The sequence below is a fragment of the Felis catus genome, chromosome B4 (assembly GCF_018350175.1).
Source record: "Felis catus isolate Fca126 chromosome B4, F.catus_Fca126_mat1.0, whole genome shotgun sequence".
Classification (NCBI taxonomy): domain Eukaryota; kingdom Metazoa; phylum Chordata; class Mammalia; order Carnivora; family Felidae; genus Felis; species Felis catus.
The window spans coordinates 77886961-77908187 of NC_058374.1; the positions used below are offsets into that span (position 1 = coordinate 77886961).

General features: G+C 47.6%; 1 protein-coding gene and 1 long non-coding RNA gene across 6 annotated transcripts; one reads left to right on the forward strand and one right to left on the reverse strand.

Annotated features, from left to right (window-relative positions):
- Positions 1-47: 47 nt before the first annotated feature.
- Positions 48-14675, forward strand: LOC102900212. 5 transcript variants are annotated; one of them, XR_006600713.1, is made up of 7 exons: positions 48-596; positions 3638-3695; positions 6822-6942; positions 10180-10562; positions 10805-10891; positions 13724-13840; positions 14275-14675. It is a non-coding gene; the product is annotated as an uncharacterized LOC102900212 (long non-coding RNA). The 5 variants fall into 5 exon arrangements; XR_006600712.1 differs by lacking the exon at positions 10180-10562 and having other exon boundaries at positions 11880-13840; XR_002159741.3 differs by lacking the exon at positions 10180-10562.
- Positions 2957-20804, reverse strand: CELA1 (chymotrypsin like elastase 1). The gene is given in 8 exon segments (NM_001009389.2): positions 2957-3112; positions 3913-4062; positions 15123-15268; positions 16540-16676; positions 17462-17587; positions 18726-18826; positions 19981-20063; positions 20743-20804. Coding segments are annotated over 8 exon segments (801 nt in total). The 5' UTR covers positions 20783-20804; the 3' UTR covers positions 2957-3094.
- Positions 20805-21227: the final 423 nt, after the last annotated feature.

Below are 21227 nucleotides of genomic sequence, written 5' to 3' on the forward strand. Positions count from 1 at the left end.
GGCCGCCCCGCCCCACGCCGCTCGAGACCCCCGCGGGCTCTCCGAGAGGCCCCCTCCCAGCGCCGCCACGGTGGCCCTGAGGCCCCCACGCCCACCGCCGCTCAGCACCCCCGCCCCGAGGCCACCGGACACTTCTGGAGCCCAGGTTGGGGGCTGCACCTGTTCAGGAGGAGGCTGGAAACTTGGGCCTGCCCTCAGGCGGCGCTCAGTCAAGCCCAGCGTCAGTGCTGCGCAGCCCCGAGGGACAGGCGCGCCAGCCCCAGGGAACCGAGTTTTCTCCTGCGAGCCAGGACACGTCGGCGCCAGAAAGCCGATTCGCCGAAACCCTCAGCACCGGGAGGCCACTGGAACGATGGGGTAGAAAAGATCGCGATCTCCACTTAGCACGGGAATTGACCACATCGGGGAAACGTGTTTCACGACCGCGGGCCCGTCTCCTGGGTTGTCAAGTAAAATGCGCTTCTGGTGCCAGGGATTTTCAAGATGGAAAGCCTCTGCGGAGAGGTTGGCAGTAAGCCTAGAACTGGAGGGATAGAGCGCGGAAAGGGACAGGACTCCACAGGCGGATTTGAAAGGGAGCAACAACTGAGCCAGAGGTAGAAATGGGGGTCCCCGGGAAAGGAGAGGATCTTACTGGAAAAGGACTGGGGAGGAGAGAATGGAAGCTCCTGCTGGGGTGGGGGGGAGGGGGCCTGTACTGGGTGGAGGCAGAGTGAAGACAGACCAGGAAAGTGGGGACGAGGCTGCTGAGATTACATCTGTGCCTTCCCGAGGGAGAAGGTTCCCGAAAGGAAGTTACTTCCTGTCTCCCTTGAGGGGATAGCTGGGAATTAGGAACAGTAGGTTTGGAGGAACCATTTACTCATGGATTTTACAGCGGAGGTAACATTCCTCCAGGAAGGGAAGAGGATCAAAATAATTTCCTGAGGAGTGTGGAGAGGGAGGCTTGTCTTCGATTGTTTTACAGGCCATTCCCCCAAACAGACATACTGCCCTCAGGGTCAGCTGTGTGCCGGGCATTGCTGGGTGTTGGAAAACCAAGATAAAATTAAAAAAAAAATTTTTTGGGGGGCGCCTGGGTGGCACAGTCGGTTGGGCGTCCGACTTCGGGCCAGGTCACGATCTCGCGGTCCTTGAGTTCGAGCCCCGCGTCGGGCTCTGTGCTGACAGCTCAGAGCCTGGAGCCTGTTTCAGATTCTGTGTCTCCCTATCTCTCTGACCCTCCCCCGTTCGTGCTCTGTCTCTGTCTCAAAAATAAATAAACGTTAAAAAAAATTAAAAAAAATTTTTTTTTTTTAACATTTGTTCATTTTTGAGAGGCAGGGGGAGAGGCAGAGAGAGGGAGACACAGAATCCAAAGCAGGGTCCAGGCTCCCAGCTGTCAGCACAGAGCCCCACGCAGGGCTTGAACCCATGAACTGTGAGATCGTGACCTGAGCCGAAGTTGGACGCTTAACCTACGGAGCCACTCAAGCGCCCCAAGATAAATTTTTAAAAATGCAGTCTCTGACCTCAAGGTGCTTGAAGTCTGAAGGTGGAGATGGGCTGGTCATCAGACGATTATAATATTATGTGCTTAACGCATTTATAGAGGTGGATACAAAATTGTCAGGTTCTACATCATTAGGGTTTATTCTGGATGTTCTTCGTGGGGCTGTTCTAGAAGGGGTGAGAGTACAGAAAATGGAAGGACTTGATGTTGGATGGGAAGAAGAGGGGAGAAGGCCAGAGGATGGCGGTGCTGTGGGAACACTGAGAGAAGATGGTGATGATAACAGGTCTGTCACTAGCAGAAGGAGGGCAACACCGATGTCACTCACAGGAGTCCACGGCATCCTCAGCCACACAGCCCCCAGCCACTGCTTCCTAAGAAACTCTCTTCCATGCCAGTCTCTTGGGAACTGAAATTGATGATCACCAAATCCTGTGGTTTTAGAGCACGGACGATCTTCAGAAGTTAACTAGAGGAGGAAAGTGAGTCAGAAAAAGCTGGTGACTTGCCCAGAGGCTCCCCGGTCCCTTGGTGTTGGAACTGAGATGGGGACGCAGACGTCCTGACCCAGCTTCTTACAGTGCATGCCTACGCTGTTCCAGAGGCCTCTGCTGACTTTGCAGCCTGCACATTCCAGGACCAGTCTTAGCCGGTTTCTCCTGTTACAATGTTAATTAACTACCTATTCCCTCCCGTCTGGTCCTCTGTGATCGCTATGAAAAGCTGCTGCTCAACCTCTTAGCCTTCTTTCGGTTCCCTGTTCGGTCGATTGTAGGCCACTCCAACAGACTGAGCCCCGGCCAGGATGAGGCAGAATTATCAGCTTCCCAGTTCTCTGTGGTTTACAGAACCCTGGATCCGGTGGTCTATTTCAGTCCTGGCCTTGACATGCTGACTCACACTTAGCTGGAGGCCCTGTATTGCGGTCTCTTCTCCCTTTTTGTTCTGCTCAACCCTTTCCTTTCTTCGTTCAGTATCTTCTCCTTTTTTTCCTATTCTCGCCTCCCTAGCCTCCTTTGTAATTTGTCACTTTCTTTGTCTGCTGGCATCTGACCTACTACTGAAGCCTATCCTCTGATCTGTAGTGTTTCCTAGCAGTTACCATCGCCCAGAACCGTGGGGCCAGCGCCTGTTCTAGGCACTGGAGGGGGGAACAAAAGAAGGATGAGCCCACAATCTACCTGGGAGAGTCAGGGCACGCTTCGTCACTCAAGAACATTCGAAAGCACTCTGTGCCTTTGCATATAGCAAATGTACATGGGAGAAAATACCAGGTGGGCAGATTAATGGCTAGGTGGGTCCTAAAAGGATGCAAAAAAGAGTAACGTAAAACCACTCCCACTTGGCGTAGTTTGTGAAATGGCAGTAAACAGAAGATCCAGCACAGAAATGTGAAATCCAACTTGGGTCCTATAACTCCATTTCCTCTAGAGGGCCTAATGGCGAACAAAAAGACTCAGGATGATCATGCATATTCAGTTTTATTTGCTTTTCTGGATCTGGCTCAATGGCCTCTCAGAATGTTTTTTTTTCTTGATGGCCTCAAGTCCTTTCGTGGGTCTAAGCATCATCTTGGGAAGGCCATGGGATTCAGGAAGACGTTCAGTTGGAAGCAATGACCTGAAGGAAAAGCCAATATGTCCACAGTCAGTAACTCCTGCCTCCCTCTCTTCTGTTTTCTTCAGGGCTCCTGGTTGAGTGTAGCCCGGCCCTGGGTTTCTGAGGGGAGTTGAGGGAGTTGGGTGGGGGTGGGGGGGCAGGGGAGGGAGGGTAGGGGTATGGTAGGAAGTAGGTCTCAGCTGTGTCAGGACAATTCAATGTTCTAGGCACGTATGTAGCACCTAGTGGCAAGCATAGGCCTTGAAATGGTTGTGAATCAAAGTTCACGCCACGAGACTCCAGAGTGTGTTTGAAGGCTAGAGGGCATAGGTAGGATGATTGTGAAGCTACCACTAGGTCAGTGTAGGTAAAGCCTCATCTCACCTTCAAGCATCATCTAAGGTAGTAAAACCTCTTGCTAAAGGGTAGAGCAGATTCTCATAATGCCCTTAGAAAGAGCTCATGGGAGAAAATGTTAGTGACTCTTCCCTTTCCCAGGTGCCCACAGGACTTTCTGAAGCTGTTTTTCTCTTGGCTTTGACTTAGGACAGCACTGCCATCTGCCCGGTTGAGGTCTGCTGTTGTCACCACCTTACCCTAAACAGTAAGCACTTGGGTGATGTCGGCTGAGCGGGTATGCAGAGGGGAACTTGGGATGGCAGCGTTATTGAGGGGAGATGCGTCATGGAGGCAAGGGAAAGGAGTAAACGAATGTCGTAAGGAAGATGATGGCCTCCCTGTCCAATTATCGCTCCCCAGCCCCGCCAGTGTATGGGGTCTCCAGGTGACCCTGTTTCAACCTGTCACTTGAGAGCACTTACATTATTGATCCAGGAGATGTAAGCAGAGACCCGTGTGAAGACTGTGGGCTTCCTGGAGACGTTACAGCCCAGACTGGACACGAAACTGGTCACTCCATGGACAGCATACTTGCCGTTCACAAGGCAATGGAGAGGGCCCCCAGAATCACCCTGCAGGGAGGAGAAGGAGGGTCCTAAAACTCCATTTAAAAATCTTTGGACCTTTGCTTTTGCTTATACCCTACTTTTGCATGCAAACCCTGTGCAGTTTTGAAGCTCCAGTTCAAATCCCTACTTCCTTCATATCCCCGCAATCCAGATGAATCTCATCTTCCTGTCCTTTCTTTTGCTGCATTTAGGTGATGTTCTGCCTTGTATTTTGGTTTCATAATTTGTTTCTACCTGCCACACCTATCTATGAGCTTTTTGAAACAGCTTTTTGAGACTGTGTCTTACTGACACGTTTCCTCTCCACAGTGCTAGCATAGAACTTTGAATATCTTTTTTTTTTTTTTAATTTTTTTTTTCAACGTTTATTTATTTTTGGGACAGAGAGAGACAGAGCATGAACAGGGGAGGGGCAGAGAGAGAGGGAGACACAGAGTCGGAAACAGGCTCCAGGCTCTGAGCCATCAGCCCAGAGCCCGATGCGGGGCTCGAACTCACGGACCGCAAGATCGTGACCTGGCTGAAGTCGGACGCTTAACCGACTGCGCCACCCAGGCGCCCCGAACTTTGAATATCTTAAGCTCAATAGCTTTTATTGACTTAAATCGAACCTGGGAGTGGGGGGAGTAGGGTGTCCTCATGATGTCTTCATCCCCAGCATTTAGACCAGTGGTTCTAATTAGACTTAGCCTTTAGACACAGGGTAAGTAGTCAACACATGAAACTAAACTGGGGTGAAGGGGAGAGAAAATGATACATTGGGTAATGGTTACATGCTCAGGCTTAGAATCAGAGGAACCTGGGTTTACCTGGACACGCTCCTCCTTACTCAGCTCCCAGGATGCCAGTTCTGTAATTCCAGACGGAAAATCAAAAGATAGTTCTCTGGAAAATCTGACCAGCACAAGAAGGAAGACCTAAAGATCCTGCCATTAGAGGTCCTCCACTGAAACCACCAGACCTTCACTAGGTCACCCAACAGACCAGTTCAGCGTGGATGATCCCACCGAAGGATCACGGCTACTGATCAGCTTTTTATTACCTCACTCTGAAATGAAAGCAGATGGTCAAGGAGTACCACACATCTGAAGAAAGCCTCTAAGATAAAAATAGAATTCAAAACGAAGAGACAAAGAAATAAACAAAAAATGAAGGGGCAGCCAAGGGTATGCAGGGAGAAGGAAACAAGCAATAAAAAGCTGTGATTAGTATTGCATCCATGATGCAAGAACAGCATACTGCAAAACGAAACATTCAGAAAACAAAAAGAGCCTTCGGAAATTATGAGTATGATAGTAGAAATGAAATGTTGCAAGGATTGGAAGATACAGTAGAACAAACAAAATATAGAGAAACTAAGGAAATAAGAGGACCGTCTAAGGAGGTAAATAGGTGAATAACAGAAATTCTAGAAAGAGACTATAAAAAATGGAAGGAAAGAAGTCATCAACAAACAAACATTTTCAGAACCAAAGTTCTGGAGTTTCTAAAATGAGAAAACCCACCAAGGCTCTCTCACGACGAATGCAAATAAACCCATACAAAAACACAAAATACTGGGGTCAGGAGAGGGTAAAAGAAGTCACTTAACAAATTAGTGGGGAAGTGTGGGGCCGAATCAGTGATAAAATGGGCATATTTTGCCGATTTAAAGACAGTTTTTAACTCCAGGGAAAACAAAGTTCTGCAGGAAATGAAAAGTGATTTTATTTTATTTATTTATTTTTTTAATTTTTTTTTTCAACGTTTATTTATTTTTGGGACAGAGACAGACAGAGCATGAACGGGGGAGGGGCAGAGAGAGAGGGAGACACAGAATCGGAAACAGGCTCCAGGCTCTGAGCCATCAGCCCAGAGCCTGACGCGGGGCTCGAACTCACGGACCACGAGATCGTGACCTGGCTGAAGTCGGATGCTTAACCGACTGCGCCACCCAGGCGCCCCAGAAAAGTGATTTTAGAATACAACATGGATAAGAGCTCAGGCCTTAAAACAGAAGGAAATCTTGCCATTTGAAACCATGTGGATGGACCTCGAGGGCAGTGTGTTCAGTGAAAGCAGTCAGAGAAAGGCAGATGCAGGATGATCCCTCTTACTGGTGAAATCTTAACACAAAACAAAACAAGCTCATAGATACAGAGAACAGAGTGGTAGTGGCCAGAAGGGGAGGGGGGAGGAACGGGAAAAAAAAAACAACCCCAAAACGCTTCCCTTTCTCATGAACTCACTGAAGGATTTGCAGCATCAAAGAAGAAAGAGAAATACAGGAACACAGGACTAGCGACCCACAATAAAGCATATGCGTGCTAGTGTGTGCCAAGCCTGTCTCTGAAAGGATGGAGACAGCCAGGAACAGCCGTCAACTCCATGAAGATATATGTAATCTCACTTATAATGCTGCTTTTGATCACAACGCACTCTTCCAAAACGTTCCAACTGTTAAAAAGGAGACAGCAGGCCCAAAATAAAGTCACTTATGCTAAACTCCACCAAGACTTAATACCTAACCTAACGGTAGCTTCAGTTTCTCCCAGGAATGTGACCTTTAACCAGCCAACCTGGAATTTTTAGGTCAACGCTAGGCTGCAGTGTGCTGATAGACCCCTTAGGAGGGCCACTTTGCCTAAAACAAGGCATTCTTTGCCACAGCTCAGTGAAGCTGCTTTCTGTTCGCTAGAGGAGATGCTATCTGATTCATGAATCATTGAATGAAGCTACTTTGATCTTTAAATTTACTCAGCTGAATTTTTGTTATTTAACAGATTTGGTGGCAGAGGCCAGAGCAAAGGGCACTTCTGACAGCTTTGGGGACACCAAGAAACAGGCATAAAACTCTGCAAACACTGAGTTTACTGTCTTTCTCACCATTTCCAAGGGCCATGGGTAAGTCCCTCTGTCAATTCCATTAAGAATGAACTCTCATCACATCTTTAATAATGGGCATTTCTGGTCTTTTATCATGTACAGAGAGTTACTGTTTTACAAAAGCTTCCTGCAAATGTGTTTTATCCTCAGAGAAATTCATGGAAAAGAATCTAACGGGTACTCTAGAATACAGGTTCCTGATAACTTTCAGATCAAGCAACTGAACTGGGGGAGAACTTCCAGAACTAGTGGGAAAAATGGATTCAAATAGGACAGATGTTAATTACATGGGCATGAGTGAATTGAGGAGGAGAGGATGATTATCATTTGTATGACTTCTTGTTTAAAACACTACTGGTTGTCTAATGTTTTCTTTTCCAGATTTTAGGAAACCTTTTTATCTTTTCTCTTAAGCTATCAACAATTTGGTAAGATATACATTTGTGACCAAAGGTGAAACATTTACTTGTTTTTTCCCTACCTGATCCCTCCAGAATTCAAAAATTCTCAAGTAGTCTTTTCATGACAATATACAGTTGACCCTTGAACAACATAGGGGTTAGGGACACTGACTGTCCCTCCCGGTGTAGTCAAAAATCCCTGTATAACTTTTTATTCCTCCAAAGTATAACTACTAGTAGCCTACTATTGACCGAAAGCCTTACTGATAAGAGAAACAGTCAATTAACACATATTTTATATGTTAGATGTGTTATATATGGTATTCGTGCAGTAAAGTAAGCTAGAGAAAATAAGATGTTATGAAGAAAATCATAAGGAAGAGGAAATACACTTACTGTTGTATATCTATTGAAAAAAGAATCCACATATAATGGACCCACACAGTTCAAGCCCATGTTGTTCCAGGGAAGCTACAGTGAGTTGTTTACATAGGTTCAATGAGAATCTGATCTCCTTGTAACAAGACACAATTAGAAACATTGGTTATATTACCAAAGCTCTGACTGGAATACCATATTTGAGAACATTATGCGTAGGCTCAGATATGACCAGACACTTTCAAGAAACTAAGATCAACTTGGGGTGCCTGGGTGGCTCAGTTGGTTAAGCATCTGGCTCTCGATCTCGGCTCAGGTCACGATCACACAGTTCGTGGGATCGAGCCCCACATTGGACTCTGCACCGACAGCATGGAGCCTGCTTGGGATTCTCTCTCTCCCTTTCTCTCTGCCCCTCCTCTTTCTCTCTCTCAAAACTAGAAAGAAAGAAAGAAAGAAAGAAAGAAAGAAAGAAAGAAAGAAAGAAAGAAAGAAAGGGAAAGGAAAGGAAAGGAAAGGAAAGGAAAGGAAAGGAAAGGAAAGGAAAGGAAAGGAAAGGAAAGGAAAAGAAAGAAGGAAGGAAGAAGGAAAGAAAAGAAAGAAAGAAAGAAACTAAGGTTGACTTTACAGAGCCAATAAAGCCTCATGGAAAGATTGACCTGGCACTTTGCTTGTAAGATTCCAGCAAAGCAGTCTTAAAAAGAACTTACGTGGTCAGTCACTATTCTTGCTGCACTTCTGTAAATAATCAGGCAAAGTTTAATGTAAACAAACTAATTCTTCTGTAAAAAAATGAAGGTAAGTGTAGAGAGAAGAACTTATGTTTACACTATCATCTGTATTAGATTCTAATCCTGTTGTCTCCGAGGTTCTATTACATACTTATAAACTGGATCCTGAATTCTTCTAGTTTCCTAAAAAAATCTGGCTCTGGCTCTTCAAATTAACATTTCCAATGCTCTCTCACCCTTTTGATTTGGAATCAATAAGAACACAGATTGCTCCTGAAAGTCCTTGGAAGGGACTACCCCAGGTCCTCCTCACCACCCAGATGGTGGTCAGACTCCAGGGACTTGGACATGCGTCTCACAGCTGAAGAAGGTCCCACCTGACATCGGGTCCTACACAAACACTGGAGATGTTCCAGCCAAAGTGACTAGGAAGAGAAGTAGCTGACATGGAGGTAGACTTGCTTCCTCCCAAGATGCCAGATCAAGACTTCATACTTTAACTGACTAAATACGAAACCCTTTCTTCTTCCCTTTCTTTCCTTCACCCTGGAGCTGGCATAGAAAGATAATGCCATCATCCATATCTCCTGGGCCATGGCTAAGGGGGATAACCTCTGGAACTTAGAACAACTTTTTATTTCAGGCTGAGAGAAGACCTGACTGACCCCTGGCTTGAATGGACAAATGCAACAATCCCTGAGAATGAATCCATTAACAGTGCCATCTTACTGAGAAGTGTTTTGTGCCCTGAGAGGGGTTGTCTTTGTGGTAATTATCACTCCCCTTGGGCCTATGAATGACAAGATAGCTAGCACATAGCCAGGAAATGCCTTTTAGGTTATCCAACCGTGCCCCTGGGCTTTCCACAAATGAACTAAGACACCTCATTGTACAATTGCCCTGGATTTACATCACCGAGTTGGAGAAAGAATTGAGTTAGAAAGGAGTCATCGAGTTAGATCATTGAGTTAGAAAGGAATTTTTCATGATTCAGGATTCACTTCCTTTGGCAGGGCTACACTTCCCTGGTTAGGAGTAAAGGTACATGAGCATATGATCAGAAACCTCTCTTTAACTCTTAAAGATATTGTAGAATCTGTTGCCAAGACAATAGCTGCCCAATAACAATCCTTAGACGCTCTAGCCAAAGTTCTTTTTTTTTTTTTTTTTTAGGGAGAGAGAGAGAGTGAGGAAGGTCAGAGGGAGGGAGGGAGGGAGAGAGAGAGAGAGAGAAAGAGAGAATCTCAAGAGGCTCCACACTCAGCACAGAGCACAGAGCCCAATGCGGGGCTTGATCCCGTGACCCTGGGATCATGACCTGAGCCAAAACCAAGAGTCAGACACTCAACTGACTGAACCACCCAGGCGCCCCATAAGTTATTCTTGATGATAGGATAGTCCTTAATTATCTTTAGCTGAGTGAGGGGATGTCTGTACTGTGGCCAATACCACCTGTTATGCTGGATTAACACTTCTGGAGAAGCTGAAACTCAATTATGTAGGATCACTGAGCAAGCCAACGTGGTTTACAAGGGTGACTGCTACAACAGGGTCTTTCTTTGACTTGCTTGATTTTGATTGGTTTGGATGTTGGGGACCATGGCTCCAAAGTGCACTCTAAACACTGGGAATTATTCTGCTTATAGTAATCATAATAGTCTCTCCTGTCCATTGTTATTCTGTCAAATGTTTTAAATGCATGTTCACAGCCACTAACCACCAAGAAAATGATCTCCCCAAAACAGGAACATCAGAAAAAGAATGAAGAGAACGAGCAACTTACAGATCGTTGAACCTGAAGTCATGGCCTGTGAACATCACAGAGATTAAGCAAAAAACCATATGACCTGTGAATACCACACAAAGGATCAACAAAATTTCACAAAAAGCTGTGAGAACTACAGGGCAGTTGCTGAGAGTAGCACTAAGGCCATAAATTTTTATCGTACCTGTCAGCTGAGAATCTGATCAAAAGCGAGGAATTGTTAAGGAGACAGTAGATCCAAAACTGAGTCACTTGTGCTAAACCCCACCAAGACTTAACACCTAATCTAATTGCAGCTTCAGCTTCTTTCAGAAACGTGACCTTCAGCCAGCCAAACTGGAATTTCCTGGTCAGCACGAGGAGGTAATCTGCCAAGAGACCCTCTCTGTTCCCCTTGGGAGGACAACCTTGCCTAAAACAAGGCATTCTTTACTAATAATTTCCTTTATTCCAGCCCACTCTCTGCCTTTAAAAACTTTTCCCTTTCTGCAGCTTGATGGAGCTCCTTTCTATTTGCTAGATGGGGTGCTCCCCAATTCCTGAGTCCTTGAATAAAGCCACTTTGATCTTCAAATTTACTCAGTTGAACTTTTGTTATTTAACAGGTACCTCTGTGAAAAAGGAAGAGAGATCCACATCACCCATAATGCCTGAACTGAAAAGTAGGAATACAAGCGTTTATTTTTATAGAGGTATGGAGACCCCAAAAGAATCAGCTGACAAGGGTTGAAAGCGGTCCCTTCTGGGGAGGGAGATCTAGAAGAGTGGAAGGAACACAATGATTGTTCTTTTCCATCATTAAACTCATAGTTTTATTTGTCACCTGAAGCAAGTTAATACATACAGCCTCGTTAAAAACTGAAGCTTAAAAGGAAGAGACACCAAAAGTTCAAATGGGGGATGATTCTTTTAAAAAGGAACTAGCCGTACCACACCCCCAACTACTGCTTAGGAAAAGGGGATGTTTTCTTTAGACTACTGCACTCAAAACAAATCAAACAAAACAACCCAAAAATCTTCCACCCAAATTCTAATAGAGGGTTGAGAGTGTTTCTGGCCTAGAGGAATGGAAGGTAATTAAATTACATATAACACTATCATCTTATGCTAATTGACTTGAAAAGAGACACAGGCTCTGGAGAGATGGACGGTGTGGCTGAGGATCTGAGGGCAGAAGGAAGAGCTGGGAAGGAGCTCGGGGGGAAGGAGTGGATCCATTCTGAGGTGAAGAGTCGGGGGACCCAGAAGTCTGAAAACCCAGAAGACACACTCTTGGGAAACTCCAGTGGCAAGGGATCTGGAGACACAACTGCCTCAGAGAGTTGTCAGTTTAGAGCGGCTGCAGAAAGAAAAGTACTCTACTTATTCAGACTTTAAGACCCTGAGAGAGCAGAGGGAAAGTGAATTAACTCAGAAAGGTTAAACCTTAGGGTAATAGGGGAAGCTGGCCGGTGAGGACCTGGAAGAGGACTGCTTAGCTATCAGTCTCTACCTGCATGTAGGGCTCCCAGGATACAGGACTTCTATATGTTTTCACACTAGCAAGGTCCTGGGCAAACTGGGATGAGTTGGTCACCTTACTTCCATGGTTCTAGGTGCTCACCAGAAACATTTGGTCCTTTGATTCTCCTCTTTCAGTCGGCCTACCATCCTACAGCTGGCTTCTCTTTTTCCACTTAGCTCGGACCTCGCATTTGGTCTGCAGTCTTGTCCTTTAGCTCCAGTAATGCAGGAAAACCCAGCCCTGGATTAACGCATCCCTGCAACTGGGTCTTGAGTAAAATGGAGTGAATCACACGCTCACTTGGTCATTGTGCGGTCTGCAACCTCACTCTATCAGTAACATCTTGGAGGTCAGTCATCGTCCTACTCACTTGAATTAATCCAGACCCATACAACCTTTGCACCTTCATTATCAGCATCCAACCCGACTCCTATTTCATAAGTACATAGACAAAATAATGCAAACACCTGCCATGCTCCAGCCACCCAGCCTGCATACTCTTTCATATCCGCGCACATTTTGGTGTCTCTCTTCCTGTGCTCTTGGTTCCATCGCTCCTCCTCTGGGATCTTGTGCTATCCGTTATTTCCTCTCGCTGACTCTACAAGATGCTTTCTTCTCTGCCTATTAACACACTCAATTTTAACATACTATATTCAGCCCCTCCATGACTTGTCATCCTCCTTAAAGCTACCAGACTTTTTTTTTTTTTTTTTTTGGTCCCTCTCTTTCACCCAAGATTCTTGGAAGAGCATTCTCCATTCCCTACTATGTTTCTTGTTGCCTCTTCATTTCTTACCTTCAGTAAAACTTCTGCCCCCTCCAGTCTACTGAAACTGTTCTTGCCAGTTACCAGTGATCCACCAACTGTCCAAGTCGGCACTTCAGTGATCTACTGTGGCTCCTGGATGCACTGTGTCATACTGTGTATGACACGTTAGTATTTCCTGAGACTCTGGAAAACCCTTATCACCTCTCATTCCTCTTAGGTCTTATGGGTTCTTTGTCCTCCACCTACCCCTGCAGCATTCAAGTATTCCTGTTATCATAGTTTTTCCTCAACTCACTGTTCTTTCCTCATTCTACAACCTTTCCCCTGCAGGATGGGGGTGGCTGGGGTGGGGAGTGGAGCTCATCTGCTGTATCTCTAGCCCAGCTCTCCCCACACTCTCTTCTTCTTTATATCTAATTACTTACTGGTTAATTATACCTGAATGTCCCATTGGGATTTCAGACTCAACTTGTTCAGAATCAAGTTCATCACCTTCTTTCCCAAATCCTATAAACCTTCTGTCATCGGAGGCAGCAAACCCCTCCCCTAAATCACTTAAACCGGATGCCTGGAAGTCACTCCAGATCCTCCTTCTTTCTCCCTCCTCTCCACTGCCCTAGTTCAAGCCCTCAAATTTATTGCCTAGATAATTACAGTAGTCTCCTAACCTGTCTCTCGTCCACCCTTCCCCTCTTCAAAGACACGCTTACCTTGTCATTAGACGATACCTCTAAAAGGCAACTCTGATAATGCTATTCTCCTTTTTAGAACTCTTCGATGGTTTCCCGGTGCCCAAGAGATAAAGTTCATGTCCCTAAGCATGTGATGGAGATTTAGGGCAGGCTGCCCCAAAATATACCACCTTGGGACATCGATTATTTTGAATTAAAGTTACTTAAGCACAGACAATGTAAGAAGGATATTCTAACCCTACTTTGTTTCTCGGAAAGCAGAAAATAAATGTCCCATGTGAAAGGTACCCCCCCCCCCCCACCAGGAGGTAAGGAGACATCCTTATGGCTGGATATAGGGAATTCAGGGCTATAGAACAAATCCTCTTACCTCACCTTGTTGGGTCTTCACTAATTTGCACCAAACCCAAACTTCTTTGTCTTGCCAATGCTTCACAGATTTATTATTTCTTTGTCTAAAAGGTCTTTGAGTCTCATATTTTTATGAGCTCCTGCACATATGAGATTAAATTCGTTTTTCTCCTGCTAATCTGTCCTATGTCAATTTAATTATTAGGTGAGCCAAAGAACCTAGAAGGAAGAAGGAAAAATTTTCTTCCCCTGCACATGGCACTTGAAGCCCTAAGTCATGTGGCTCCTGCTTGCCTTCAGTGTCCTCTCCAGACCTTCTCTGGTATGGTAATAGTTTATTTCTAGCCCAAGGATCAGCCAACTTTTTCTATAAAGGGCCAAATAGTAAACATTTTAGATTCTGCAGCCCGTGGAGTCTTTGTTTCAACTATTCAACTCTATCAAAGCAGCCGTGAATAATATGTAAATAAACAAGTATGGCTGTATTTGTTCCAATTAAATGCTCTTTAATGAACATTAGAATCTCATATTTTTCATGTGTCATGACATTATTTTTGTACATTTATTCCCAACCATTTAAAAATGTAAAAAGCATTCTATAGAATGGTTGCAGAGAAACAGGCCGTGGATTTGGAGGCTTGTGGGCTCTGACCTCTGCTCCAGCTGTAGGGAACGCCCTGTAATTCTCTAAGTGTTCTAGATGGTTTCTTGGCCCATGCCCTCATTGATGCTGTTTCTCTCTCTCTCTCTGAACAGCTTTTCCCCTTTATGCCTGGCTTTCTCCCATTTAACCATCAGGACTCACTACAGGCTCCACTTTCTTGGGGGGAAGCAAGTCTTTTCTGACCCCAACAGGTACAGGTAAGTGCCTGTCTTTTGGGCTCCTATATCACCCTACGCGTATCTTTATTATGACACTTACCCACGTTGTATTACACGTTCTATCATATGTCTGCTCCTGCCATTCCTCCACTAAAACACTGTATTTGAGTCATCTTTGTATCCCTAACACTTAGCACAGTGCCTGGCCTCTGATAGGTAATCAAGAACATTTGTTGAACTGCATCAAGAAATCTATAAGATGGTACGCTGCTGACTGATTTTGTCTAAAGAGAAGAAGATCCCATGTATCATATATATAAATGATTATAACACTATTTTGTGCGCTCTCCCCTGCCCCATTCATCCGTATATACTCCTGGAAATACTGCTGAGGTAAAGGGTTGGTGGAGAAGGAGGTACAAGGAAAGCTGGGATCGATGGGAACAGAGCTTTCTTATTCACAGTTACGACCACCACCACTCCAGGCTGTAAAAAGTCTAGGTGACAAACAACTTCCAAAGAACGCACACAGACACCAACACGCAAATGTTGGGCCACATCCAAGCCTCTGAGGTCAGGGTGAATTTCAGGAGATTCCTTGAGTGCCGAGTTCCTGGCACAGACTCATTCTCACTGAGACGCCAGAGTAGCAAGCGGAGTCTGGACAGGGGGTGGGAGCAGGTGTGGAAAAGGGAGTGAGGAATAGGTTGGGGGCGGGGGCTGGGAGGCCAAGAGGGGAGGGGCCCAGCCTGCGATTCCTGATGCCTCCTGCATGTGTTCACCTGGCATCCAGAGCGAATTCCGTCTCCTCCAGCGCATACCATGGTGCTCTTCACGGTGGAGCCCCAGTAGCTGGAACTGGAGCAGGTGGCGTAGTCCACACTGGGCAGGTAAGCCTGCTGCAGGGCCTGGGCCAGCTGCCCGTTGGCTGCACAGGACACACAGCGTTGGAGGTCAGCCCCAAACCCCCTCGGGGGCGGGGGGAGCCTTCCACACCCTCCCAAGCCTTCCCGAGCTCCAGTGAAAGCTGAACTCAGGGCAAGCTCCTTCCAGGGCGTGCCACAGATCCTCTCCCCTCCCCACTTTATATGCAAGCTACAGGCCCCTTCCTTCAGGGCTCATCCTTGATCACTGTTCCCAAGCTCCAAACCACCAACCTCCAATCTCCCTACTGCTGCTTAAAAAAAGGAAAGCACTTTAAAGTCACCGGAAGGGTCGTATTTGTCGAGAACTCCCCTGCTTTCACTTCACACTGTAAACCCCACGAAGCAGAACCGGGACCATACACCCTTCTTTTCATTTCCTAAGAGCTTGCTGCAGCTTTCCTTTATCTGGCTCTTTGGACTTTTCAAAGCCTTTGCACATGAATTACTTCTCTGCATCCTTACAACGATGCTTTCATGTTATAGAGATCAGGAGGTCGAACCACTATGATATTAAGTGAACTGAGAGCAGCTGCATTAGAAGCATGTCTGTCTGTCTGTCTGTCTGTCTCTCTCTCTCTCTGTCAGCTCCAGGTTTTCCCAGCAGACTGGCTGCTCGTGGCAAGGCCTTGCCTCTCCCCCAGAGCTCAAATACCGCCTCCTGGCTGACAGATGTCTGTGTCGGTCCTGATGTCCCTGCCTGTCTTAACCATCTCTGCTCATAGTCCGTCCTACCTTTCTGTGTTGTCTGGATGGCATTGCCTACCAGAACTCTTCCCGCGATGAGCAGAAGAGAGCTGGCTGAGTTCTCTTTTGCCTACACTCCTCTTGGACCTACGGCTACCTCTGGTTTATTCACCCCAACCCACAGCCCGGCGACTTTGGAGGTAGCGTGGTGGTTGTAACGACCACCAGAGTGGGAGCCAGGATACCCGGGTCCTGGCTCCAGCGAACTGGTTACTAACCAGTCACGTGGTCTTAATTTTCTTGGGCCTCAGTTTCCTCAGGTTATAAGGTGAGAGGCCTGTAAAAATACGCCGTGAGGGAAGGTGGTATGTTTTATTTTGTTTTGTTTCTCAGTTATAAGACTCTATGAATCTCTGACTCGACTGTTCCATGGCCTATTCTTAGCTCGATTTCACGCACCAGTTCTTCGATCTCTGGTTCCTCGTCCCTGACTAGGGCTGCGACCTAGGGCTACAGAAAAATGCTCCCTAGAAGCCCAGCTACCTACTCAAGCCCCGTGTGGTGGATTTTGCCAACGCAGGCGACTTACTCTTGGTCATGCCCCAGCCTGTGATGTAGCAGGGATTGTTGTTGGCCAGGATGGTTCCCGCCGCTGGCAGGACACCCAGCTGCACATAGTTGTTGAGGGTAACTCTCTGGGCCAGGCGCAGCAGGGCAATGTCATAGCTGTGGGAGGAAACGAGCCTGCTCAGGCCTTCCGTCAAGGTCGGCACGCGGGGCGGCCCTCACTAAGCCTTTGTGTGCCCATAGAATTCGAAAGGAACAACTCGGAGAAAGGGGGAGGCTGGTTTGCTCGGCCTCCGACTCAGTCAAACACAGCTGGATTGTAGGATATTACTTGTCGAACAGCAGCACCTGCTGGTGAGGTCTGGTGTTGTGGTCTAGCTGTGGCCTCTGTGACCTCGGTGGTGGTAGTGGGGCTTCCGTCTCTCAGTTATGAATGGGGAATCAGAAAGGAGCCGAGTGCTGTGATCTTGGCCGTAGAGAAGAATTCTCAGGGAAGAAAGACCTACCGTGCCGCGTGGGTCTGAAAACTCCGCGGCGATATCCCGGCTCCTTGAACCCGCTCCCCGCCCCCCACGCCCCCCAGCACTGACCACCATTTTAACTACCTCCTTTCCCAAAGCGTACGGCTCAGTCTGGCACAAGTTTTCTCAGATCGGATTCATTTTAAGACATTTACTTTTGCTGGCGGAGTCGATTCCCTAAAATGAATACTTAGTAACAGCAGAAATGGCAACCTTGAACGCCGCAGAGAAGGAGTTTCAGGGGACCCAATCACGCAAACCAGCCTAGATCAAACAAGTCACAAAGGCCTGCCAAAATTCTCAAGCCTCCCAAAAGCTAAATTCTCAGAGTCCTTCCGAATGAACGTGAGGGAAGCCAAGCCCCCGTTGCTGGCCAGTCAGCCCCCTCCCTCCAGCCCAAGGCCAGCCCAGCCCTGTCCCTACCCGGCGGCCACGTTATTGCTGTTCCAGTAGGGATGCACCACGATCTTCTGCACACTCACACGCTGCTCGGTGCCATCGTTCTGGCTCAGGTTGTGCTCTCCAGCCACCACACGGAAGGTCATTTTGCTGGAGCGAGAGAAGAGCAGGAAGCCCTGAGCGATCCGGGGGGGCTCTTTTCCCTCAGAGAAAACTTGGGGAAGCCATCTCACATCTTATCTTTAGAACAAGAACTCATCGTAACTGGCCCAGGCAGAGGGCAGATGAAAAAGCCTGGGAAGACGAGGAAGTAACAAGCCCCCTCGTTCTCGAATTTACTAACCTGTGGCGGTGACAAAAACTACTAGCAACTTCACTGCCCCGTTTTTCTTTTCTTTCTTTCTTTTTTTTTTTTAACGTTTTTTTTTTAATTTATTTTTGGGACAGAGAGAGACAGAGCATGAACGGGGGGAGGGGCAGAGAGAGAGAGAGGGAGACACAGAATCGGAAGCAGGCTCCAGGCTCTGAGCCGTCAGCCCAGAGCCCGACGCGGGGCTCGAACTCACGGACCGTGAGATCGTGACCTGAGCTGAAGTCGGACGCTTAACCGACTGCGCCACCCAGGCGCCCCTCACTGCCCCATTTTTAAAGCCCAGCAGCAGAGGCTGAGTATCTCATAACCTGGGAGAGGTATGGTGAACATAAATGAAATAATGGCTCTCAGCCCACAGAGAGATTTTGAGGGAAGGATAAAGAAATAGTTTAAAGCACGATCCCTGGGCCAGCAGCGCCAGCATAACCCGGAAACTTATGAGAAATGCGGATTATCAGCCTTCAACCTGAACCCACCAAATCAGAAGCTCTGATTTGTGCCTTCCAGGTGATTCTGATCCATGCTCAAATTTGAGAACAGTTGCTCAAGACACATACGAACAAAAATGATTGCCAGCCAGGCATTGACCAGGCACTTAAATATTTACCTACTTAATCCTCACAATAAGTCGGCAAAGTGGGTATTATGACCCCATTTTAGAAATAAGAGAATGAGAGCTTAGAGAAGCTAAGGAAGTCATCCAAAGGCACAAAGGTAGAAGGCGAAACGGGATGGGAACCTAAGCTTGCCTGATGCCAAAATCTGTACCTTTCATTATAGTCTACTACCTCCCCACAGGCCCCCCAACACCCCCTTAAAGGCTTGTCCTGAGTGCTCAAAGATACATCTTCCTCCAGAAAGGCCAGACTTCTCCCCTTCCAGAGGCTCAGCAAAGCTGGGGTTTGTTTTTCTCACCGGTCCACGCAGTGAGCAGCTGTCATCACCCAGTTCTGTCTGATGAGGGTCCCCCCACAGGTGTGATACCATTTGCCCCCAGAGAGATACTGGAGGGAAATCTAGAAAGGGAGGAGAGAAAGGAGGGAGAGGTTGGCGTTTCTTAAAAGGCTTTGCCCCAAACTGCATATTACACTTCTTTCCATTCCTTCCATCCTTCCAAACATTCTCCAGCTTTGTGGGCCAGAGATGGCAAATGGGTTTCATTTGACCTGTCAGTTTCTGCTGATCGGTCGCTATTGGCTCCTCGGAGTGGTGGTGAGAAGGGGTGTGGAGACGGCCCCGGGATCAGCAGGGAGTGCTCCACCGTTGGGTGATGTTTGCTGTGTACGTGGACGGGGGAGGAAAGGCACACACACAGCGTATTTGACATCCCCACTCGGGGTTGGTGCAAAGGGCCGAGAACCCAGGTCCTTTGACCTGCGTTCCCTCTTGGAAGGAAACGTGGCCATGGAATGGCTCCATCACCTAAGCCCACAGGCTTAGGTCTCCAGAGCTCCCCCTCCAATGACCTCCAGACATGTCCTGTCCCCCCACTTCAGGGAATACTCAGAACCACCACTGGAATATTCATTTTTATCAGTTCATGTCTTCCTCAGCACCTCGTATTCCACCATCGCTCTACTTCCGAAAATTCGGGTGCAAACTTCGGTGAACTGAATTGAATTCCAATTGGAGTGATTCCTCTCAAAGTGTGGTTATTCACCAGTTAATTTGCCAGTTTTACGCATTTAGAATTGCTTAACTCAAAGCCTAGCTGCCCTGTGACGAAAGTAGAAACGCTTTAAATAGCCAAATAAGCTACATGCTCTACTTGGGGGTGGGATGGGGGGTGTGCTTGAATGCAGAGGCACACAGTGCGGAGTGGTGTGTGTGTGTGTGTGTGTGTGTGTGTGTGTGTGTGTGTCAGGGTATTGGGACTCGGAGCTGTGGGTCTGGCATCCAGTCTTGCGCGTGCCACTGGGAACATACATGTGGTTTGGGTTTGGGTGCGTGCCTGGGAAAGTAAGTGTGGCTGGTGTTCAGATCCCCTCCCCCAAACCTTTTGTATGCTTTTTCCACCTTAAGCCTGGACCCGTTCAACCTTTTACCTCTAGAATCCAGACAGTCAGGGAACTTGTGGGTAAGGATGTGCACAAACACACATGATGTTGTATACCAGCACACATGCAGCTCTCGTTTTGTTGGAAGTCTGGGGCTGTGAAGGAACACCCACCTGCGAGGGCCAGGAATTCTTCCGGGCCTCGGTCCCTCCAACTACCCGGGCGTTGGTTTCTGGAAAGTCCTGGGTGCTGTGTCCTTTGTGGGGCAGAAGAAAAGTGAGTGATGACTAAGCATGGGGTCAGCTCAGGGTGGGGGGCAGGGTGGCTGTTGTGCTTTGTCTGCGAATTCACAGTTCCTCCCTAGCAAGTGAGGGGCCCAGCTGAGAGTTATGGGAGCCCTTTCGCCAAACAGGGGAGTCTGAGTGGCTTCTGCTTCCCCCCACCCCCCAGGTGTCCCCAGAACTCTGGCATGCTACGAAGGACCCATCTCACATCACTGGGCTAGGGCCCCAGAGGCTCCCTGTGGTCTCAGCCTTGCTCGGGGTCATCCCAATGGCCCGAGGTGACCTCTCACCCCTCTACCCACACATACGGTGCTTTGGCAGGATTCTCCAGGGGGCAAGGACGGCAGTGCACATCCCAGCCAGACACCTGCTGAGGATGTCTTCCTGTCGATGAGGGTGGTAAGGAAGCCCAGACCCATGAAAGGGGCTTCTCTGTTTCGTGGCTCAAGGCCCTGCCATCCAGAGGGTCCTGCATGGAGAGTGGCCCTCACTGCTCCTACCCTGGATTCCAGGAGGGTAAAGTTTTTGCTAGACCCACAGGGTGTCCCATCTCACCCTGGGATAGAGAGCAGGCCTGGACTTCAGGATAGCTTTTGGCTCTGCTGTCCAAATCCTCCGCCCTATAGAAGTCAGGCCCGAGGACCCACTTACCATAAAGGACCAGGGTGGCGAGCACCAAGAAGCGTAGCATGTTGCCGGCCGAGTAGACCACTGCCCCCTTGCCATGAACCAAGCCCTCTTTGTACTCCTCTTATCAGCAGCTTTGCTGACCGTCTTGCTGCCAGCTGTCAGGGCTGCAGATGGAAGGCCGGGGAAAATCACAGGTGACGTGGAAATACAAATGAAAAGATGTATTTTCAAGTAAACTAATTTATCTGTTGTTCAAAGGCAGAACAAGGTCAGGTTAGGGCTGACTTAAGCATCTGCATTCAGTGGAAAGGCATCCAGTGAACTCTTTTTTCAGAAAAAAGAGAGGGAACCAGGGCTGGTCTTTCCATCAGGGTGCTCCCTTCACAGTCTGTCACTGCCTTACTGTCCTCAGTGACACTGTAAGTGCAGAGATCCATTCAGTGCACCAGGAGGTGGAGGCAAGGGGTGGGTGTGGAGGAGGGAAGAGTAGTTAGCAAAAAGAAGAG